Source organism: Bufo gargarizans, chromosome 2 (assembly GCF_014858855.1).
Source record: "Bufo gargarizans isolate SCDJY-AF-19 chromosome 2, ASM1485885v1, whole genome shotgun sequence".
Lineage (NCBI taxonomy): Eukaryota > Metazoa > Chordata > Amphibia > Anura > Bufonidae > Bufo > Bufo gargarizans.
The window spans coordinates 533579351-533603314 of NC_058081.1; the positions used below are offsets into that span (position 1 = coordinate 533579351).

General features: G+C 45.4%; 1 protein-coding gene across 2 annotated transcripts in view; it reads left to right on the forward strand.

Moving 5' to 3' along the window:
- The window catches only part of GYS2 (glycogen synthase 2), a 111686-nt gene that overhangs the window by 15792 nt on the left and 71930 nt on the right, over window positions 1-23964 (forward strand). For both annotated transcript variants that reach the window (XM_044278050.1, XM_044278051.1), the window contains exons 4-10: window positions 5188-5373; window positions 9108-9252; window positions 9604-9721; window positions 16685-16805; window positions 20347-20453; window positions 20548-20607; window positions 20823-20901. In XM_044278050.1, the coding sequence (XP_044133985.1) occupies window positions 5188-5373; window positions 9108-9252; window positions 9604-9721; window positions 16685-16805; window positions 20347-20453; window positions 20548-20607; window positions 20823-20901 (816 nt within the window). The remainder of the gene's footprint in view (window positions 1-5187; window positions 5374-9107; window positions 9253-9603; window positions 9722-16684; window positions 16806-20346; window positions 20454-20547; window positions 20608-20822; window positions 20902-23964) is intronic.

Below are 23964 nucleotides of genomic sequence, written 5' to 3' on the forward strand. Positions count from 1 at the left end.
AGCATGGCATTGTTATATAAGGACATAGGCTAACCTACGCTGTACATCGCAATGCATGCTACACTATCACACCTATTCAATCACAATAAACCTTACAATAAGGCATTCAGACAGTGATGTGGGTGGGTGGGGAGGTGGGAAGAAGGGGGTAGGGAGGGGGAAATCACGTGCCTGAAGCTTTATTGACATAAAAACACACGGAGGGAGAGGGGGGGGGGGGTGGAGAGGGGTTCAGTCCTCTTCTTCTTCGACGTCCTCGGAGATGTTGTAATCCTGCAGCAGGCTATGGATAAGTCTGCGGCAGTCAAGGACGGACATGTTCTCCCTCCTCAGTACGAGCCGGTTCCTGGAGACCCAAATAGCGTCCTTAAAACAGTTCATAAGCCGCCAGGCCTCCTGGATGGCCTCAACCGTATGAATCCCAGGAAATAGTCCATACAGCACCGAAGTGCATTGCAGGCTGTTCCTGGGCACCGAGTCTTTGAGTTCATGTTCCAGCGCGTCCAACAGGCGCTGTGCAAAGCGGCACTCCCAAAACATGTGGTAAGTTGTTTCCTCCGCGAAAGGGCACCTGGGGCAGTACCGGGTTTTGCACAGGTTGCGGGCATGCATGAATGACCGAATTGGCAGTCCTCCCTGTATGGCCATCCATGACAAGTCCTTATGCCCGTTGGTCAACCTGTTTGACGACACATTAGTCCAAACTGTCTCTACGGTGTCGTCGTGGATCCCTGGAATTGACTCCACCACATCCTTTGCTCTGATGAGTTTGTGGATAGTTTTTGGCTTCCACAGGTCGGGCTTGAGGCCCTCCAGCTGATGTTCCCTCACAAACCTGACAGCGTCCCCGTAGAACCAGGGAGCATGCCAGTTGTAAGGGATGGAGCTGTCCCACTTGTCCCAGCCCAGACCCCTCCAGAGGGGTAGGAGGAAAAAGCGAGACATAGCCTTGCCCGCAGAGCCGTTAGCAGTTCTTAGAGTCCGACGAACGCTGTCACAAACAAAGGCGAACCGCAGTAAAGTGGGCAGGTCCGGAATGCCCTTTCCGCCCTTGCGGGGCTCTTTGTACACGATGGCTCATTTCACTCTGTCCATCTTAGATCCCCAGACGAAGCTAAAGACTGTCCTGGTGATGGCCCTGGAAACGGTGGCGAGAGGGGGCCATGCCTGTGCGGTGTACTGGAGCACAGGCAAAACTTCGTTGCGCAGGACGAGTGCTTTCCCTTCAATCGTGAGGTGTCTAAGGCTCCACAGTCCGATTCTTTGATTGACTTTGGCCAAGCGTTCTTCCCAAGACTTGAGGGCTGCGCCTTCCTTCCCGAACCAGACTCCAAGGATTTTGATGAAGTTTGGTTTGATGTTGAATGGGAAGGGGGCAGAAGAGGTCAGTTGCCAGTCCCCGAAGAGCATGGCTTCTGACTTGCCGCAGTTGACTTTGGCCCCTGAAGCTTGTCCGAACTCCTCGCAGGTCTGGACGAGTGCAGACACCGAACGCTGGTCAGCGCAGAAGACGGTCACGTCGTCCATGTACAGCGAGCACTTGACCTCGTAGTGTCCAGGTCCTGGTGCGGTGCACCCTCTGATCTCCCCATTCTGCCGGATAGCCTCCGCGAAGGATTCTATAACACAAACAAAAAGGAGAGGTGAAAGAGGGCAGCCCTGCCTGACCCCAGAGAGGACAGGGAAGGGGTCAGTCTCCCAACCGTTCACCAGCACCGTGCTGCAAATATCAAGGTACATTAGGTCAACAAAAGAACAGAACCTCCTGCCTAGACCTAGCCTGCGCAACGCCTTGCCCATAAACTCGTGAGAGACCCGGTCGAATGCCTTCTCCTGGTCCAGGCTAACCAGAGCGGCATGAACACGGCGGTCTTGGATGTAGTGCACCGTGTCTCTCACAAGAGCAAGGCTGTCTGCGATCCTGCGGTTTGGAATGCCACAGGTTTGGTCCGGGTGGATGATTCCGCTGATGACGACCTTCAGCCGGTTGGCCAGTACCTTGGCGAGGATCTTGTAGTCCACGTTCAGGAGAGAGATGGGACGCCAGTATTTCAGGTCACATCTCTCCCCCTTCCGCTTATACAGGATCGTGATCATTCCTTCCCTCAGGGATGGGGGCATTGTACCCTCCACCACCATCTCCTCATAGAGTTCCAACAGGTCCGGACAGATCAGGTCCCCCAGAGCTACATAGAGCTCCGCTGGGAGGCCGTCACTGCCCGGGGTCCTGCCGGACCTAAAGGATCTAGCGGCAGAGAGCACCTCCCCCACCGTCAGAGGGTCATCCATGGCCTCCGCACCTGCCGGATCAAGGTGGTTAGTGATACCTGACAGGAATTTATCGGTGGTCTTCCAGTCGGTGTTCTTCAGGGAGTAGAGGTCGCTGTAGAAGTCTGTGACGACTCCAATTACTTCCTCCTTCCCTGAACGCATGTTGCCGTCTTTGTCTCGGAGTTCATTCAAGGGCGTGTGGCCGGCGTGGAGTTTCCTGAAAAAGAACGAGTTACACTTCTCATCCTTGTCCAGGTTTTCCACTTTGGAACGGAAGACGATTCGTCTGGATTCCTCCTCAAAGTGCCTTTTCAGGCTCTTTTTGGTCTTATCCAGGTCCTCTCTCACGTCCCAGCCGCACCGATGAAGATCTTGCAGGGACCGCAACTCACGCTGCAGTGCTCTGAAGGCCTTCTTTTTCTCACACGCCTGATGTTGTTGCTTGGCCTGAAAGAAACAACGAAACTGGACTTTAACATACTCCCACCAGTCACTAGTACATTTAAACAAGCATTTGTCGTTCCGCCAGGCTATGTAGACCTCTCTAAGTTCCGCCAGCACATTTTCCCGACTCAGCAGAGCGCTGTTCAGCTTCCAGGACCCACGGCCCGGGGGAAACCCGGTGCCTAGGGTGCACTGGACCTGAATGGCCCTGTGGTCGGAGAAGAAGCAGGGGACCATAGAGTGCCCACACCGCCTGACTGCCCGAGAGGTAAACACAAAGTCGATCCGAGAACGGAGTGAGCCATCGGGCCGGCACCATGTATAATTAATGGAGCCATTCCCCATGGATCCCACAACATCCTGCAAGGACGCTTCGGTCACCATCTCGATAAGCAGTTTGGAAGTGACGTCTAGCTTGCTTGAGGTCCCGGAGCTGCGTCCGTCCCCTTCTATCGGGCAGTTGAAATCCCCGGCCATCACTACAGCCCTGGTGGTAGCGAGCTGCGGTCGTAGGGCCTGGAATAACTCCAGTCGCTCACCCTTGTCAGGGGAGGCGTACACGTTGATGAGCCTAACCGGCTCTCCCGCCCAGGAGCCGTCTACGACAAGAAGCCTGCCGCAGACGAGCTCCTGGACGGAGTCAAGTGTGAACGCGTTTCCCCTGAGGAGGATGGCAACCCCAGCCGACTTACAGCTGCCGCCACCGGACCAGTAGGAGGGGCCCTGGGACCACTGCCTGGCCAGGTGGTTGTAGGACCTAGAGGGGGGCAAAGCACACTCCTGCAACATGTAAACGTCGGCAACCTGAGAAGTAAGGAAGGTTAGTATCGTCTGACGTCTAGACCGATCCCTAATGCTCCAATAACGAGACCAAGCTCCACCTTGAGGGTAAAACACGAACACTTTATTGAGGGCTACCCGCCCGTATTTATGCAGGTCCCCATCTGGTGTACACGCCCCTAGGGGCCCAGAAGGGAGACTGTGACACAGGACAGATACGTAGCACTCAGGATACACAGACACAACACATCCCCACAATGCATCATGGTTTCCTCCTCTCTGCCCTGGGGACACCCGAAGAGTAATTCAATTATCTCTCAGGACAGAGGGAAATCACCAATACACATGTGGGAACAGCAGGACAGGAATCACCACCCAAACACACAATGTCACACCCTCCCAGCAAACACAGACATTTAACATATTCCCAGATAGCTCAAGTCTGAGTGCATATCATTAGGTGAATGGCACTCAGAGTACACACATACAATCGTTAATCGTAAACGTTATCGTTTATTGATTTACACTACTCGATAATCGTGCAGTTTTTTGCTAATTTACGCGATAATCAGCTCCTGTAAAGGTACCTTTAGGCTCCAGCGCTGTCTGCCCAAGTCACTGGTCTATGACTAGGATGGTGGAAGCTGAGTGCATGCCATACAGACAGCCAGGAACAGGCATGCACGCACATACACAGCATACACACAAATACAACATGCACACACAATACTCTATAGAAGGATTTTCTGTGCCTAAAAAGTATTACAGTCATAATATTAAAGGCATATTCCCATGTCAGACATTGGTGAAATATCGCTAGGATATGCCGCCAGTGTCAGATAGGCACAGGCCCTACCTGTACAACGTAGCTGTTCTATGTACAGTATGGTACACATGGTAAATCTGCGGCCTGTACAGGATATGTGCGGTTCAATTCCCAGCAGAAACCTGTGAAATAATTTCTTTACTAAATGCTATGGCAGAAAAATTGAACTTTTTATTTTATGGTAGAAAGTACATTTTTCTTCAAATTTATTGTTACTAAAAAATAACAGAGCAAACCCTTAACAACGAAGACATTTTTGTAACATACTTACAATTAAATATAGAAAAACTGTATTTCTCATCCCTGTAATTATAATAACCTACACCAGGGACCAGCAACCTTTGGCTTTCCAGATGCTGTGAAACTACAACTCCCTACATGTACACTTACTCAGCTGTTTTATAACTGACATAGAAGTGAAAAGAAGATTCTGGGAGTTGTAGTTCAGAACAGCTGGAGTGCCGGTGGTTGTTGATCCCTGACCTATACAATATAGTGAGCACATTATGTATGGTGAGTGGTAAACATTATATAACTAAAACAAACTTTTTTCCCCATTTCCCCATTTAGCTCATAATAAAAGTTGGCAGAAATTAAAACGTTACTTACTTGTATGGCAAAATGGCCTAACCTAAAAAATAAAGTTATGGCTGTTATAGCTAAGGTTGTAGGAAGAAAGGCTGAGGGAAGCCTACATAGTTTGCTTGTATGGGGCCCATTGTATATCACCACAGAATATGATGGTGCTATACAAATAATAATAATATGCTCACATCCTGCTATCCCTACCGTAACAAGCTCTCCAGCCATAATGACCACTTTAGGACCAGTCACACAGGCATTCATATCTGGGCTGTTTCTTTCAGCTGACCGATCAGTTCCATGACAAGCCGAATATTATCGCTCATTTCCATGAGTGGCAAGCCAGCGCTGGGCTAATACTATCAAGGTTCCGCAAACTGCCTGTGGCTACGATATTCACCACCCACGCCACCCTGCTGGGGCGGTACTTGTGTGCGGCCAGTGTAGACTTCTACAACAGGCTTGATCAGGTAAGGCTGCCTACAATGCATTCCCTATAAGTCTTCAGATCCTCTCGCTTTTTTCCCATCATTCTGCACTCAATACTCCATAATAAGAAAGTGAAAAAAGAATGTTCAAAATCTTAGCTAATTTATTGACAGGTAAAAATGAAAATATTACATTGACATAAGTATTACTTAGGACTTAGTTGAAGCACCTTTGTCAGAGATTACAGCCTTGAGTCTTCTTGTGTATGATGAAGATTTTTTGCCATTCTTCTCTGCAGAGCCTCTCAAGCTGTGTCAGGTTGTGGGGGACGATTGGTGGACAGCCATTTTCAGTTCTCTTCAGAGATGTTCAATTGGAATCAAGTGAGGGCTTTGGTTGGGTTACTCAAGGACATTGACAGAGTTGTTCCTAAACCACTCCTGTGTTGTCTTGGCTGTGTGCTTAGGGTCATTGTCTTGTTGGAAGATGAACCTTCAGCCCAGTCTGATGTCTAGACCAGTGTTTCCCAACCAGTGTGTCCCCAGCTGTTGCAAAACTACAGCCTTTGGCTGTGCGCACATGCTGGGAGTTGTAGTTTTGCAACAGCTGGAGGCACACTGGTTGGGAAACACTGGTCTAGACTGCTGTAGATCAGGTTTTCATTATTAATATCTCTATATTTTGCTCCATTCAGCCTTCCTTCAACCCTGACCAGTCTCCCCGTCCCAGACGCTGAGAAATACCCCCACAGCAAGATGCTGCCACCATCATGCTTCACTGTAGGGATGGTACTGGGCAGGTAATGGTTTCTTCCAGACATGACATTTAGAATTGAAGCCAGAACATTCAATCTTATTTCATCAGACCAGATAATCTTGTTTCTCACATTCTGAGAGTCCTTTATGTGCTATTTTGCAAGCTCTAGGTGGACTTTCATATGTCTTTTTACTGAGAAGAGGCTTCTTTTAGCCACTCTGCCATAAAACAATTTGGTGGGGTGCTGCAGTGATGATTGCCTATCTGGAAGTGTCTCTGCACACAGGGTCTTTGGAGCTCAGCCAGAGTGACCATCAGTTTCTTGGTCACCTATATTCCCATGCCCTTCTTTAAATACTTAACTTGAAAAGGCGGCCAGCTCTGGGAACAGTTCTGGTAGTTCTAAACATCTTCCTTTTAAGAATTATGGAGGTCAATGTGCTCTTGGGAACTTTCAGTGAAGCTGAATTTTTTTGTACCCTTCTCCAGATCTGTGCCTCCACACAAAATCCTATCTCTGGGCTCTATAGGCAGTTGTTTCTTCCTCACAACTTAGTTTTAGTTCTAATATGCATTGTCAGCTGCAAGACATTATATAGATAGGGATGTGTCTTTTCAAAGCATGTCCAATCAACCAAATTTACCACTGGTGGACTCCAATCAATGTGTAAATATCTCAAAGATGATGCAGAGAAATAGAAGGCCCCAGAGCTAAATCTCAAGTGTTATAGCAAAGGGTCTGAAAACTTATGACCACGCAAAAAAAAATGTTATTCTTATTTTATAAAACATTTCTAAAATTCTGTTTTCACTTTCTTGTTATGAAGTATAGGATATAGGGCGAAAACTTAATTTTTTTTTATTTTCTGTGGAAAAAAAATCTACCACAATGCAAAACAACAGAGAAAGCCCTGTATTGATTCAAAATCAGCAGGGGACAGCAGTGAGCTGTTAGGTCCTGCAGCCTGAGGGCTAACAGAAAAGCAGCATCTCAAATGGGTTGTCCAGCCGTTAATATTGGTGACCTATCATCAGGATAGGTCATCAATCTCAGATCGGTGGGGGTCCGACACCCGTCACCCCCGCCGATCAGCTGTTTTAATTGGAGGCGGCACTCCATCTGAGCACCACTTCCTCTTCATTACCCTGCACGTCGTCTCTGAAGTGTGGTGTAATACAAGTGCTCGTTCCTTTCACGTAAATGGAGTGAGTGCTTGTAATTACATTCCACCACCGCTCCACAGGAGATGAGGGGTATTGTGAAGACCAGGAAGCAGCGCTCGCATGGAGCTCCGTCTCCTCATCTCACAGCTGATTAGCGGGGGTGTCAGGCCCCCACGAATAAGATATTGACAACCTATCCTGACAATAGATCATCAATACTAACAGCTGGACAACCCCTTTAAGGCTATGTTCACATGGCAAAGAAACACTTTGTATTCCACCTCATAAACGCGTTCAAGATGCTACCAAACAGCTTCTCATTGACTTAGACATGCTTTAGTGCACATGGGTATTTTTATGCTTCAGAAAAGTATTGCTAATTCTTTGAAGCACTTTTGATGCTGCATTTCGCATTCAATTCAACGGATATGTAATAAAGTATACTCATATGTTTTAGACATGTGTTTGGCACCAAAAAACTATGGGGAGATTTATCAAAACTGGTGCAAGGAAAACTGGCTCAGTTGCCCATTGCAACCAATCAGATTAATTATTTCATTTTCCAGAGGAGCTCTGAAAAATGAAAGGTGGAATCTGATTGGTTACCATGGGCAAGTAAGCCAGTTTTTCTTCACACCAGTTTGATAAATCTCCTCTACTGTGTTCTCAGAAGCAGATTAGTTTCTGATCTGCCACTGGCTATTCAGCACATGTAATTTGCCGTTTGAACATAGTCTATGTGTTTGTAGTTCAAGCATTTTATTAATAAAGGTTATTGTATAGGCCTAGGGCACAGAACATTCTATACCAGGCCTTATGTTACTGAAGCAGACATAAGTGGAGAAGTGACCTACAGCGCCAATTGGATTACTGCTTTCATTTTCAAGCATACTCAAAACAGTTGAAAGCTGGAACCTGATTGGCTGTTGTGGGTTACTCTTCCTTCAGTTATGTTTATATGAACGTAGTCACAGAGTATGCATTGTAATTTGCATCCTTAATTCACAATGGCCCAAGTGGTTGCACCTCAGAATTATTTGGGATTATGCAAATGTGACACAAAATGGGAGTGGTAATCGCACAATTGGGAATTAAAATGTTTGAAGGTACAATTTCTCCACATTTGGACGCAGTGATGTTATTATGTATCCTGTTCGTGTTCATCTGCCATCATTGTTATTTTTCAGCATCACTTGCGGTGTCATGGACCCCGCTCTCCGTGGGTGGATCAGCTTCACAAACATGAAATTAGTCATATCAGAAATGAGAGGATTTTGCCCTTTGTAGGTTTTCGGCCTTTAAAGGTTAAATATGGAGCAGTCCGGGCGGCGGTTCATAGCTCACATGAAGTAGATGACTTGTCTGACCTTCGCAGGTGACGATGCCGTGCAGACTGCCCTCCCCATCACTCTCTCTCCGGTTCAGCCACAGCGCTCGCTCACTCCATGGCCTTTGGGCTATGTTGACCTTTCCTCAGCCCTGGACTCCCCTCATTAGGACATCTGATCACATAGAAAATGTTAACAACTGTCAGAAAGTTACCTGACAAATAGAGGAACACAATCACTGCACCTATTATTACATTGGAAATGTCAAACCCCATCAAAAATATCAGGTTACTGTACGTCCTGAGAAAAGTAAGCGCTACCACCGATGAAAAATAAGCACGAGGCCCCATGTCTTGTAGTAATCACTGTGGATGCAGCTTTTTCATGTCCTTTCTAGGAAAATATATAATTTGTGGGGTGTTTTTCCATTGATTCAATTGGAACCAGTGATATGACTGAGGTATGAGTTTCTTTGTGCCTCACATTTGTCTATAGGCTGATTATAACTAAGTTACCATTTGTTTTAGTTTGATATAGATAAAGAAGCTGGAGAGCGCCAGATCTATCACCGTTACTGCATGGAGCGCGCCTCTGCCCACTGTGCCCATGTCTTTACCACAGTCTCACAGATCACTGGCATCGAGGCAGAGCACATGCTGAAGAAGAAAGCAGGTATAAAAGGGAAATGTACCTAGAAGCGCAATAGAACGATGTGATAGAGATTTTACCAAATTTAATTTGGTGAAAGTCGGGCAACTAAGTGTTCTGCAGAAATGACCGACTCATCAGTGTCATCCTCCAACAAGTCTATGATCTGATGATGATGATAATAATAATGATAGTTAAGTTGATGGAGATAATGAATATGATGATGACAATGGTGATGTTGATGAAGATATGATGATGATGATGATGCAGATGGTGATGACAGTGATGATGACAATGATTGATTATAGTGATGTTGATGCTAATGGTGATAATGGTGATAATAGTACATTATTCCCCTTTTCTGATTTCTTACAGATGTAATTACTCCAAATGGATTAAATATTAAGAAGTTCTCTGCGACGCACGAGTTTCAGAACCTGCATTCTCTTTACAAGTCCAGGATTCAAGAATTCGTCCGTGGACATTTCTACGGGTACAGATAAATCAGTCACAGCTTCATGTTATATTTATCACATCCTTCAGTGACAACCTGAGCTGCAGTCACAGTTCGGCTGTTACATCATGTTGTATACTCTGGTCATACTCCAAAAAATAAGATGTGATCTGACAGAAGGATTGTAAGTGCAGATCTGGAGGCAAATGGAGTATAAGATATGATATCACTCAGGAGCAGTACAAGAGATGTGTTAATGTCCTAAAGGGTTCTTCCACAAATCTTAAACATTGTGTAAAATAGTGTAACATTTAACAATTTACTAAAAGACACCAGTGGAAATTAAAGAAATGACTTTAGCCGAATTTGTGGCATTAAAAAGTTGTATATTTTGGCGCAAATCTATTTGCACAAAAATGTGCAACTTTTTGTGCATTTACTCTGCTCATGGCACTTTTCCAAAAAGTGAGTTGGTCTTCTCAGGGGAGCATGGCTGCTCGCGGCCCAGCACATGTACTATAATTTACGCCAAAATCTGGCTTTATTTGACTTTCTGCAGGCAGAGGGCCAGAGATGTACCTAATTTATTAGGAGGCCTTCTTCTTAATAGGTGCATATCACTCCATAACAAACTACATCAAGACTGGCGTATGACATGCATCTTGATACATTAGTTTTTTTTTTTCACCTTTTCCCCAATTCTAAGACCCTGGTTTGCTATTAATGAATATCTAGAATTGAAAACTTGTGAGGACCTAATACTTCTCACAGCTAAGGGTTTGTTACAATATTATCCAGTCTAGGGCTGTAAAGCTTTGTGAGCTATACAGCCCAGATTTAGGCTGATATGTGAGGCTACATTTTCTAATTAAACTAGCAGAAGGACCCGGCTTCGCAAGTGTATATTTCATCTATTTCATTTAATGTTTGTGTGTGTGTCGTTAAAAGATATCGACAGTATCTACTATAACAGTGACATCTACAGAACCCCGCCCCTTTTAACAGTGACCTCCACAGCGGCCGCCCCTTTATTAGTGACCTCCACAGTACCCCGTCTCGTTAACAGTGATTTCCACAATAACCCGCGCCCTTAACAGTGACCTCTATGGAGCTCTGTTCCCTTAAAATGTGACCTCCACAACACCCCGCCCCTGAACTGTGACCTCCACAGTTCCTTGTCCCCGTAACAGAGACCTCCACAGCGCCCACCCCTTTAACAGTGACCTCCACAGCATCCCGTCCATTTAACAGTGACCTCCACAGCAGCCTGCGCTCTTTATTAATGTCCGGCTTTCAGACTCCCTGAATTGAGGTGTTTATTGACAGTTGGGCAGGGGTTAACCTAGTTGATGGTCATTTTGTTCGTATGCATGGTTTGACAGCAAGTGCATTAGACAAAAATATTTTGGTGTTTTCAATTGATTCCGCTCCACTCACTCAAAAAATTTTATCACAAATTGTGCAGGACATCCGTTTAAAAGTGGGTGATTTTCATAAAGAATCTGTCTCATGTTTTGTGCTGGAGGGTCTGCCTGCTCCATTGGTGCTAGGTTTACCAAGGTTATGTAAACATAATTCTACCATCAATTGGCAAGCGAGACAGATTCTTGATTGGAGTGATTATTGCATAGACAACTGTCTTAGCACACCGCTTTCTGTTGTAACCACTAAAGGTGTACCTTCGTTTTATTTCTGATTTTGCTGATGTATTCTCTGAAAGTGGAGACCAGGAGTTACCCCCACATCGTGAGTATGATTGCCCCATCAACCTTATTCCCGGAGCAAAATTGCCCAAATCTCGGTTGTATAATCTTTCTGAACCCGAAAGAGCAGCCATGCAAGAGTAAGTACCGAGAGTTTGGCTAAGGGACATATTAGACCGTCCAAATCCCCAGTTGATGCAGGGTTTTTCTTTGTTAAGAAAAAGGATGGAACGCTTAGGCCATGTCTGGATTTCCGTGAGCTTAATTGTATCACTGTCCGTGACCCTTACCCCCTTCCCTTGGTCCCTGATTAGTTCAATCAGATTGTTGGTGCCAAGGTGTTCTCTAAACTGGATTTGAGGGGGGCATATAATCTGGTAAGGATCAAGTAGGGGAATGAATGGAATAGGGCCTTTAATACCCCTGAGGGTCATTTTGAAAATCTGGTCATGCCTTTTAGGTTAACCAATGCCCCTGCGGTTTTTCAACATTTGATTAATGAAATCTTTCATTATCTGGTGGGCAGGTTTGTTGTGGTATATCTGGATGATATACTAATTTATTCTCCAGACATGGAAACTCATCAGTATCACGTGAGACAAGTGTTACAGATCCTAAGAGAGAATAAGTTGTATGCTAAGATGGAAAAGTGTGTATTTGCAGTTACGGAAGTACAATTCCTGGGTTACCTACTCTCATCTTCAGATTTTCATATGGATCCTGAAACGGTCTGTGCTGTGTTGGACTGGGATCGACCCAAAAATCTGAAAGCGCTTATGCAATTTTTGGGGTTCACCGACTATTACCGTAAATGTATTTTGAACTACTCGATTGTGGTTAAACCTTTAATGGATATGACTAGGAAAGGTTCGGATGTCTCAGTTTGGTCTGATGTGGCATTGCAAGCCTTTTTAGCAGTGAAGAAGTGTTTTGCTTCTGCTCCTATTTTGGTGCAGCCGGATGTGTCACAACCATTTATTGTGGAGGTTGACGCATCCGAGGTAGGGGTAGGAGTAGTCTTGTTGCAAGGTCCTTCACCTAGTAAATAGCACTCATGTGCTTTCTCCTCTAAGAAACTCTCGGCTGCTTAAAGAAATAATGACGCAGGCAATAGAGAATTGCTGGCCATTAAGTTGGCTTTTGAGGAATGGCGTCATTGGTTGGAAGGAGCGATTCATCCTATTACTGTAATTACCGATCACAAAAATCTGGCTTACCTGGAGTAGGCTAAACGTCTGAACCCTAGGCAGGCCAGATGGTCATTGTTTTTTACCAGTTTTAATTTCATTGTCACCTATTGCCCTGGGAATAATCACGTCAAGGCGAATGCCTTGTCGCGTAGCTTTCCTAAGGGGGGGGGGGATTCGGAAGATCCTGGTCCTGAAGGGGTAGTAATTTCCGCCCTATATCCCGACCTTGAGGCAGAGGTGTTGGAGGCCCAGGGAGATGCACCGGACTCTTGTCCTCCGGGGAAGTCGTTTGTTCCTTCTGAATTATGGCACAAGGTGTTCGAGGAGCATCACTGGACAGTTCTTACAGGACACCCTGGAAGCAGATCCACGGTCAATCTCATCTCTCGTAGATTATGGTGGCCGGGGTTGTGTAAATGTGTGGAGGGCTATGTGTCAGCCTGTAGTACCTGTGCACGTGCTAAGGTGACACATACTCGGCCTTCAGGATCTCTACTTCCATTGTCCATCCCGTCCAGACCTTGGATTCATTTGTCCATGGATTTTATCACAGATTTGCCGAATTCCTCAGGAAAAACTGTGATTCTGGTAGTAGTTGATCGCTTCAGGAGGATGTCGGACTTTATAGCATTACCAGGGCTACCTAATGCTAAAACTCTCGCACAAGTGTTTGTTGACAACATCGTGAAGCTACATGGTACCACTGTGAAGTGGTGTCTGATAGGGGGACTCAGTTTTTTTTCCAGATTCTGGAAGACTTTCTTGGGGGTACAATTGTCCTTCTCTTCGGCCTTTCACCCTCAGTCGAACGGACAGACTGAGCGCATTAACCAGAATCTGGAGACTTATCTGAGATGTTTTGTCTCAGAGAATCAGGAGGAGTGGTCTTCTTTTTTGTCTTTGGCTGAGTTTGCCATAAATAACTGTAGGCAGGAGTCCACTGATAAGTCGCAGTTTTTTGGGGGCATATGGGTTCCATCCGCAGTTTGGCACATTTTCTGGTTCTGAGACTTCTGGTATACCTGAAGAGTAAAGATTTTCCTCTTCTTTGTCATTTATTTGGTGGAAAATTCTAAATAATCTGAAAAAGATGGGCAAAAAGTATAAATGAATGGCTGACAAGAGATGTATGAATGGTCCGGACCTGAGAGTGGGTGATTCTGGGTGGCTGTCCACAAGAAACATTAAGTTGAAAGTACCTTCTTGGAAGTTGGGCCCAAGGTTTATTGGTCCATATAAGATCTCTACCATTATTAACCCGTTAGCCTTTCGTCTTGACCTTCCGCAGGCTTTAAAGATTCATAATGTTTTCCACAAATCATTACTGAAGAGATATGTCTCATCTGCTGAACCGTCCTCCCTGCCACCCCCTCCTGTCATGGTGGACGGTAATCTGGAATTTCAGGTCGCCAGGATAGAGAACTCCCAAATTCTTCGTAGATCCCTCCAGTATCTTGTTTACTGGAGGGGTTATGGTCCAGTAGAGATAATTAGGGTTCCAGCGGCCGACGTTAATGCCAGTCGCCTTGTGAAAGCCTTCCACATAGTATAAGGTCGGTCCTGGGTGTCCGGAGGTCACTCGTAGAAGGGGGGTACTGTCATGGTACCTCCCATTTTAGAGGTTAGAAGATCTGGGAGGCTGGCTGCACGTGGGGTTAACTGACAGTCTCTTGAATCTCAGTGTTGTATGTTTGGTAATGACCACACCTCTTGTCAGGTGCAGCTTGTGGTCATTACTGCATTCCCTATTTAGTTTGGTCTCACACTTTATTCCATGCGGGTGATATTCTCTGCTTGGATTTGGAAGAGTTGGTGTGTGGACCTTTCCTGTGTTCCTGCTCATTCATTTTCTATAAGATAAGTTGTCCTGCTCTTTCTACTGGGTTGTTCCCTTGTTCTTGTTGTTTACTAGGCCTCAGGGAGATGCTGGTCCATTCACCAGTGAAGGAACCAGTTGTCTCTCTCCCTCTCACTACCTTTAGGGAATTTCAGGGCTCCAAGGGCCTAGGTTGCGACGTATGTATTTTCCCACCTTCAGGGTCTATACATACATAGGAGTCAGGGCCAGGTTTAGGGGGTGACCGTACCCCTCTCCCTAGCATTGAGGCCTAGTTCTTTGTCTTTCCCCTTCTGTTGTTGTTCTGGTGTCCCTCCCCATTATTCGTGACACTTCTATTGGCTAATGTAGGTCATGTGATGTGCCATATTAGCATTTTTGGGGAATATATCAGGAACGGTACATGCTAGAGAGCTGAGAACTGGTCTAAAACCTTCCCGGACACCTGATGTGATGTGTGCCAAATTTTGTGATTGTAAATGCGACATTGCAGATTTCTTTTAGTGGACATACATACACACACACATACATACACTCAGCTTTATACACTCACCTAAAGAATTATTAGGAACACCTGTTCTATTTCTCATTAATGCGGTTATCTAGTCAACCAATCACATGGCAGTTGCTTCAATGCATGTAGGGTTGTGGTCCTGGTCAAGACAATATCCTGAACTCCAAACTGAATGTCAGAATGGGAAAGAAAGGTGGGCTACTACAGCAGAAGACCCCACCGGGTACCACTCATCTCCACTACAAATAGGAAAAAGAGGCTACAATTTGCACGAGCTCACCAAAATTGGACTGTTGAAGACTGGAAAAATGTTGCCTGGTCTGATGAGTCTCGATTTCTGTTGAGACATTCAAATGGTAAAGTCCGAATTTGGCGTAAACAGAATGAGAACATGTATCCATCATGCCTTGTTACCACTGTGCAGGCTGGTGGTGGTGGTGTAATGGTGTGGGGGATGTTTTCTGGGCACACTTTAGGCCCCTTAGTGCCAATTGGCCATCGTTTAAATGCCACGGGCTACCTGAGCATTGTTTCTGACCATGTCCATCCCTTCATGACCACCATGTACCCATCCTCTGATAGCTACTTCCAGCAGGATAATGCACCATGTCACAAAGCTCGAATCATTTCAAATTGGTTTCTTGAACATGACAATGAGTTCACTGTACTAAAATGGCCCGCACAGTCACCAGATCTCAACCCAATAGAGCATCTTTGGATGTGTGGAACGGGAGCTTCCTGCCCTGGATGTGCATCCCTCAAATCTCCATCAACTGCAAGATGCTATCCTATCAATATGGGCCAACATTTCTAAAGAATGCTATCAGCACCTTGTTGAATCAATGCCACGTAGAATTAAGGCAGTTTTGAAGGCAAAAGGGGGTCCAACACCGTATTAGTATGGTGTTCCTAATAATTCTTTAGGTGAGTGTATATTAGATGGCTGCCCCCTTTATTACAAATATAATTTCCCATACTGACTAATTTCTGGCAAAAGCTGCTGCCATTGCAAACTTCTTTTTTAAATAGACTAACTGCCGATGCCACCCTCTGTCTCACACAGATTGCGCCCCTGGTTCCTCCATTTATCACACAGAGTGCTCCTAATGCTTCTTTCTTACAGACTGTTCCCCATGTGCACCTTTCTCACTACTCTCCATGCCCCGTCTAATAAACTGATCCGCATGTCTCCTTATCTCATACCTCCCCTTATCTCATACAGACTGCTCAGTGCCTTCATTATCTTCCACCGCAGCATCTACTTCCTCTTCCTCTGTGGTGCTACCTCCTTTATGGTGTTACCTCATCTTCCTCTGTGGTGCAGGACCTTAATCATGTGACTATAATATCACCAAAGGTCCTGCACCTCTACTAGTTTCAGGTGCTGTGATTTCAACAAACCAGTGCAAAAATCCAGTGGTTTTGCTGTAATTTACACTGCCACATTGGAAGCGCAAGCCACATTCAAGGCAGAACCACAAAATGTCGAAAACAAAAAGTATGCCCTCAGACAGTGTGAAAATCCTGGTGCAGGGCGATCCTAAACATCTTCTGGGGGACAAGACCAGCCTGCCCTGCCCCCCCCCCCCCCCCCCCATCTACTGTATTTGTGGAGAGGACTGGGAGGCCTCTGAGGTCTGACAGAAGACTAAATGGAATTTTTCATAAACCTATGAGGGTTATTTGGATATATGCTGAATATCTGCAGCAGAAAGACTCCTTTAACTTTTACCTCTGCTTTGTGATCTCCTCATTCAGACACCTGGATTTTAACCTGGACAAGACACTGTTTTTCTTCATTGCTGGTCGCTACGAATATTCAAATAAAGGGGCTGACATATTCCTAGAGTCTCTGTCTAGATTAAATTTCCTGCTTCGGGTATGTATGCTATTAGAATCATGACATGTCAGCATAAAAATGTAATCATACATTACTACAAGTCAGGACCTTAAAAAGATCATATTAATTTCAGCGATGTGTGGAACAGGAGGTTGGCCCTCTGACAAACTCTCAGATATAGAGGCTGGTTGTCAGCAGTAATAGATGGAATAGCTGTTACTGTAGTATAAGGTGTGTGGATCTCATGTCTGATCACAGTGTAATTATATTACTATTATATTCAGTGATGTCAGTAACAGGGGGCGGGGCTGTGACAACCTCTCAGACATGAGATAGAGGCTGGTTGTCAGCAGTAATAGATGGAATAGCTGTTACTGTAGTATAAGGTGTGTGGATCTCATGTCTGATCACAGTGTAATTATATTACTATTATATTCAGTGATGTCAGTAACAGGGGGCGGGGCTGTGACAACCTCTCATACATGATATAGAGGCTGGTTGTCAGATGGAATAGATGGAATAGCTGTTACTGTAGTATAAGGTGTGTGGATCTCATGTCTGATCACAGTGTAATTATATTACTATTATATTCAGTGATGTCAGTAACAGGGGGCGGGGCTGTGACAACCTCTCATACATGATATAGAGGCTGGTTGTCAGCAGTAATAGATGGAATAGCTGTTACTGTAGAGAGAGTTCAGAGAAGAGCTACTAAACTAGTACATGGATTGCAGGATAAAACTTACCAGGAAAGGTTAAAGGACCTTAATATGTATAGCTTGGAAGAAAGAAGAGACAGAGGGGATATGATAGAAACTTTTAAATACATAAAGGGAATCAACTCGGTAAAAGAGGAGAGCATATTTAAAAGAAGAAAAACTACCACAAGAGGACACAGTTTTAAATTAGAGGGGCAAAGGTTTAAAAGTAATATCAGGAAGTATTACTTTACTGAGAGAGTAGTGGATGCATGGAATAGCCTTCCTGCAGAAGTGGTAGCTGCAAATACAGTGGAGGAGTTTAAGCATGCATGGGATAGGCATAAGGCCATCCTTCATATAAGATAGGGCCAGGGGCTATTCATAGGATTCAGATATATTGGGCAGACTAGATGGGCCAAATGGTTCTTATCTGCCGACACATTCTATGTTTCTATGTTTCTATGTTACTGTAGTATAAGGTGTGTGGATCTCATGTCTGATCACAGTGTAATTATATTACTATTATATTCAGTGATGTCCGTAACAGGTGGCGGGGCTGTGACAACCTCTCAGACATCAGATAGAGGCTGGTTGTCAGCAGTAATAGATGGAATAGCTGTTACTGTAGTATAAGGTGTGTGGATCTCATGTCTGATCACAATGTAATGATATTACTATTATATTCAGTGATGTCAGTAACAGGGGCGGGGCTGTGACAACCTCTCAGACATCAGATAGAGGCTGGTTGTCAGCAGTAATAGATGGAAAAGCTGTTACTGTAGTATAAGGTGTGTGGATCTCATGTCTGATCACAGTGTAATTATATTACTATTATATTCAGTGATGTCAGTAACAGGGGGCGGGGCTGTGACAACCTCTCAGACATGATATAGAGGCTGGTTGTCAGCAGTAATAGATGGAATAGCTGTTACTGTAGTATAAGGTGTGTGGATCTCATGTCTGATCACAGTGTAATTATATTACTATTATATTTAGTGATGTCCGTAACAGGTGGCGGGGCTGTGACAACCTCTCAGACATGATATAGAGGCTGGTTGTCAGCAGTAATAGATGGAATAGCTGTTACTGTAGTATAAGGTGTGTGGATCTCATGTCTGATCACAGTGTAATTATATTACTATTATATTCAGTGATGTCAGTAACAGGGGGCGGGGCTGTGACAACCTCTCAGACATGGTATAGAGGCTGGTTGTCAGCAGTAATATATGGAATAGCTGTTACTGTAGTATAAGGTGTGTGGATCTCATATCTGATCACAGTGTAATTATATTACTATTATATTCAGTGATGTCAGTAACAGGGGGCGGGGCTGTGACAACCTCTCATACATGATATAGAGCAGTGGTGGCGAACCTATGGCACTGGTGCCAGAGGTGGCACTCGGAGCCCTGACTGTGGGCACCCACACTCTGGAAAAAGTCTATGGTGTACCAGTATGCCTTTGACTTTTCCTACCATTCATCAGCGCAGGGACAGCACAGGCAGCAAACTGAATGTAGGCAGGCTATTATAGCTAAATGATAAAGTACATGGAAGATATACTGTATTGGTATGCAGGGCCCACAGAGACGGGGGGGGGGGCGGCGCAACAATTAACTTGCTAACTTGCACTTGCCCCGCTGAGCCTGTGTGCCACACAGACCAGCCGTCGGAAATGGACATGAATCATGAGGGGCAGAAATGTGAAATGATGGGGGGAGGCAAGAAATGGACATGAATTATGAGGGGCAGAAATGTGAGATGATGGGGGGGGGGCAAGAAATGGACATGAATCATGAGGGGCAGAAATGTGAAATGATGGGGGGGGGGGCAAGAAATGGACATGAATCATGAGGGGCAGATATGTGAAATGATGGGGGGGGCAAGAAATGGACATGAATCATGAGGGGCAGATATGTGAAATGATGGGGGGGGAGGCAAGAAATGGACATGAATTATGAGGGGCAGAAATGTGAATGATGGGGGGAGGCAAGAAATGGACATGAATTATGAGAGGCAGAAATGTGAAATGATGGGGGGGCAAGAAATGGACATAAATCATGAGGGGCAGAAATGTGAAATGATGGGGGGGGGGGGGGGGGGCAAGAAATGGACATAAATCATGAGGGGCAGAAATGTGAAATGATGGGGGGGGGGGGCAAGAAATGGACATGAATCATGAGGGGCAGAAATGTGAAATGATGGGGGGAGGCAAGAAATGGACATGAATTATGAGGGGCAGAAATGTGAATGATGGGGGGAGGCAAGAAATGGACATGAAAAATGTAGATTCGCTTGTGTTGACAAAAATCCTTGCACCGGCCCTGTTGGTATTCAGGTTAAATTGCCGTGTTGACACTTTGCGATAAATAAGTGGGTTTTGGGTTGCAGTTTCGGCACTCAGTCTGTAAAAGGTTCTCCATCACTGATATAGAGGCTGGTTGTCAGATGTAATAGATGGAATAGCTGTTACTGTAGTATAAGGTGTGTGGATCTCATGTCTGATCACAGTGTAATTATATTACTATTATACTCAGTGATGTCAGTAACAGGGGGCGGGGCTGTGACAACCTCTCAGACATGATATAGAAGCTGGTTGTCAGCAGTAATAGATGGAATAGCTGTTACTGTAGTATAAGGTGTGTGGATCTCATGTCTGATCACAGTGTAATTATATTACTATTATACTCAGCGATTTCAGTAACAGGGGGCGGGGCTGTGACAACTTCACAGTAAGATGGAGAATAGGTTTTACTGTAGAATAGGGTGTGTGGATCTCTTGACAGTCAGCATCAGGGATAACAATGAAATAGGGGGATTGTACATTGTTTTACATCTCTTATAACATCCTATACATTATAATTGTCTGCTCTCTGCAGGTCCATCGCAGTGACGTTACTGTTGTGGTGTTTTTCATTATGCCGGCCAAAACAAATAACTTTAATGTGGAGACGCTGAAGGGTCAAGCAGTCAGGAAGCAGCTGTGGTGAGTCCACGTTCCTGCACTGTGCCGCCTGTCGGGCGCGCGGGGAGGGGGCACCAATTGTAAGATGTTCTAAGACTTCATGTGTTGGTTTCAGGGACACTGCCCACACTGTGAAGGAAAAATTTGGAAAAAAGTTATATGAAGCTTTGTTAAGGTAAGTCTTTCATTAATTTGGTGCATTCTTCCAGAAACCCCACCAAATATCTGTGTCTAGGGAAGCTGAGTGATGAGTTATGGCTGCCATTCCTCATTTAAATCTAGTGCTTTTTCACATAACATTCATCATGTGGACATTATCTGTGCTGTGTGTGTGTGTGTGGGGGGGGGGGGGGGGTGATATATAATATCTTACAATATGTCTCTCATCAGGGGGCAAATACCTGATCTCAACAAGATTCTGGACCGGGATGACCTGACCATCATGAAGAGGGCAATATTTTCCACACAGGTACAAGAAGTTCTTACTGTAACTTACCATGCCAGGGGCAAGAGCACCTAAGTGTCAGGCTAAGTTCACACTTGAATTATTAGATCAGTTATTTCCATCAGTTATTGTGAGCCCAAACCAGGTGTGGGTCAAAAACACAGAACAGGAGCAAATCTTTCCTGAGCATTATACCTTATCTCTGTGGAGGCTTCACTACTGCTTTTGGCCCACAATAACTGATGGAAATAACTGACCAAATAAGGCCTCATGCACACGACCGTTTTATTTTTACGGTCTGCAAAAACGGGGTCCGTAGGTCCGTGATCCGTGACCGTTTTTCCGTCCGTGGGTCTTCCTTGATTTTTGGAGGATCCACGGACATGAAAAAAAAGTCGTTTTGGTGTCCGCCTGGCCGTGCGGAGCCAAACGGATCCGTCCTGAATTACAATGCAAGTCAATGGGGACGGATCTGTTTGACGTTGACACAATATGGTGCAATTTCAAACGGATCCGTTCCAATTGACTTTCAATGTAAAGTCAGGAGTCCCTTTTATGCCATCGGATCAGAGTTTTCTCCAATCCGATGATATATTTTAACTTGAAGCGTCCCCATCACCATGGGAACGCCTCTATGTTAGAATATACTGTCGGATATGAGTTAGATCGTGAAAACTCATTTCCGACAGTATATTCTAACACAGAGGCGTTCGCATGGTGATGGGGACGCTTCTAGTTAGAATATACTACAAACTGTGTACATGACTGCCCCCTGCTGCCTGGCAGCACCCGATCTCTTACAGGGGGCCTTGATCAGCCCAATTAACCCCTCAGGTGCCGCACCTGAAGGTGTTAATTGTACGTATCATATCCCCCTGTAAGAGATCAGGGCTGCCAGGCAGCAGGGGGCAGACCCCCCCCCCCCTCCCCAGTTTGAATATCATTGGTGGCCAGTGCGCCCCCCCCCCCTCTATTGTAATAATAGGTTGGTGGCACAGTGTGCGGCCCCCCTGCCCCCCCCCCCTTCCTCCCTCTATTGTAATAATAGGTTGGTGGCACAGTGTGCGCCCCCCCCGCCCCACCCTTCCTCCCTCTATTGTAATAATTCGTTGGTAGCACAGTGATTCGTTTTTGACGGACAGGATACACGGATCACGGATGCGGCTGCAAAACGGTGCATTTTCCGATTTTTCCACGGACCCATTGAAAGTCAATGAGTCCGCGAAAAAAAAAAGGAAAACGGATCCGTGAAAATGGACCGCAAAACAACAACGGTCGTGTGCATGAGGCCTAACTGAAGTGTGAACTCAGCCTCAGGGTTCATGCACACAACCGCTGTTGTTTTGCGGTCCATTTTCACGGATCCGTTGTTCCATATCTGAGTTTTTCTTTTCTCTGATTTAAGTCCTCTTCCGTTCCGTTATTCCACAAAATACAGTATATCCGTATTGTTTCCGTATGCGATCCATTTTTTGCGGAACGGAAACAATAACTTATTAATCACCAAACACATGAGCAATATGGGCTGGGCATAGCATTTCTACAGTATGGATCCTGCAAAATACGGATGACATACGGATGTGTTCCGTGTGTTTTCCATATTTTTTGCAGACTCATTAACTTGAATGGGGCCTCGGACCGTGATTTGCGGACAATAATAGGACACGCAGTACTTTTTTTTTCACGGAACGGAAATATGGAAACGGAATGCACACGGAGTACCTTCCGTTGTTTTTGCGGACCGCTTACGGTCCACAAAAAAAAAACGGAACGGAAGCAGAAAGAAAATACGTTCATGTGCATGAGCCCTTATGTATATATCTGGGGTTGTTTCTCCTGATACAACACTGTTCCCAAATAAAAGTGCTATATAAAGTAATGCTTATATAATGGTTTTATATGCCGTAGCCCAGGATGAGTGGAGTGGGAGGATGGGGGTGGTAGTGGCTCTGGCTGCAACACCAATTCACATACATCACAGTTGCAATCCTCACACTGATGCTCCCTAGGGCTGGGCAGTGATAGGATGGAGCATCCTTTCTTCCCTCAGGGCACATCCTGATGTTGGGGCTCCTGTCTGATGGTAGTTGGGGTGCCCTTGATATTATGAAGTCTCTATTTACTAAAGTGCAGAATGGCAGTTGTAGTACATCCAACAGTATCAAAACACATTTCCATAGAATTCACAGTGCAAATTTTCCCAAATAGCAGTGTATGGATATGAGCACGGATAGGGTTGTATTGTATTCCTTCTCTATCTTTTCAAAATCTCTTTCTGCAGAATTTAAGGCTGGCAATAAGGTTCTTGCGAAACGTAGCTGTAATCCCCAGGCTGAGAGGTACAGGATTCAGATATAGCTGGCCAGGACAGTGTCAAAGTGTGAAGGGTGTATTAGCAATGTCCCTCTCACTGCAGGAAAATCTTTTTATTTATTATAAGGGCAGTGGCCAGGAACGGGTTGTTAAAATGCTCAGTATTTGTCGTGACGCCAATTGCAGCGTGCGCAGGGTACTATCACAGGGCCCTCCCAAGGTGTTATGATGCACATCCCAGGTTAGAAATTGAGTGCAGTGATAGTAGGAGTAATAGAGGAATTTTGCTGCAGAAATTGAGGTCCAGACCTTTAGGTGAAGTTCAAACTTGTCTTTACTGAAGGCAACTTTCATCCAAGCGGAATACAGCTTTGGTCTTGGGTCCCAGCAGGTATTGGCAATGGTTAGCAGGAATGAATCTTCTGCACTGTCAATCTGGAGCTTGCAGGAAAAGATGTCTGCTTAGCAGCTCTGTAACTAAGGCAGGAATTTATCTTCTGCTCTAAAATGTACCATCTGCTGTATGGGGACTGACTAGCTGAAGAGGAATATGGCTTCCCCTTGGTCTCTGGACATTACTCACAGTTAGACTCTCGGGGGATGCTTTCTTCCTGGAACTGGAGTTTGTCTGCTTGCTTCATCCAGCTGAGGCTGCAGGGCTCAGGCTGGGGATGTGATCAATGTCTCAGCCGAGACAAGATCCTGGCTTTCTTCCCTATATCGGGGAGCTCCTAACACACACACCCTACCCCAATCAGGGGATGGTCTACACTC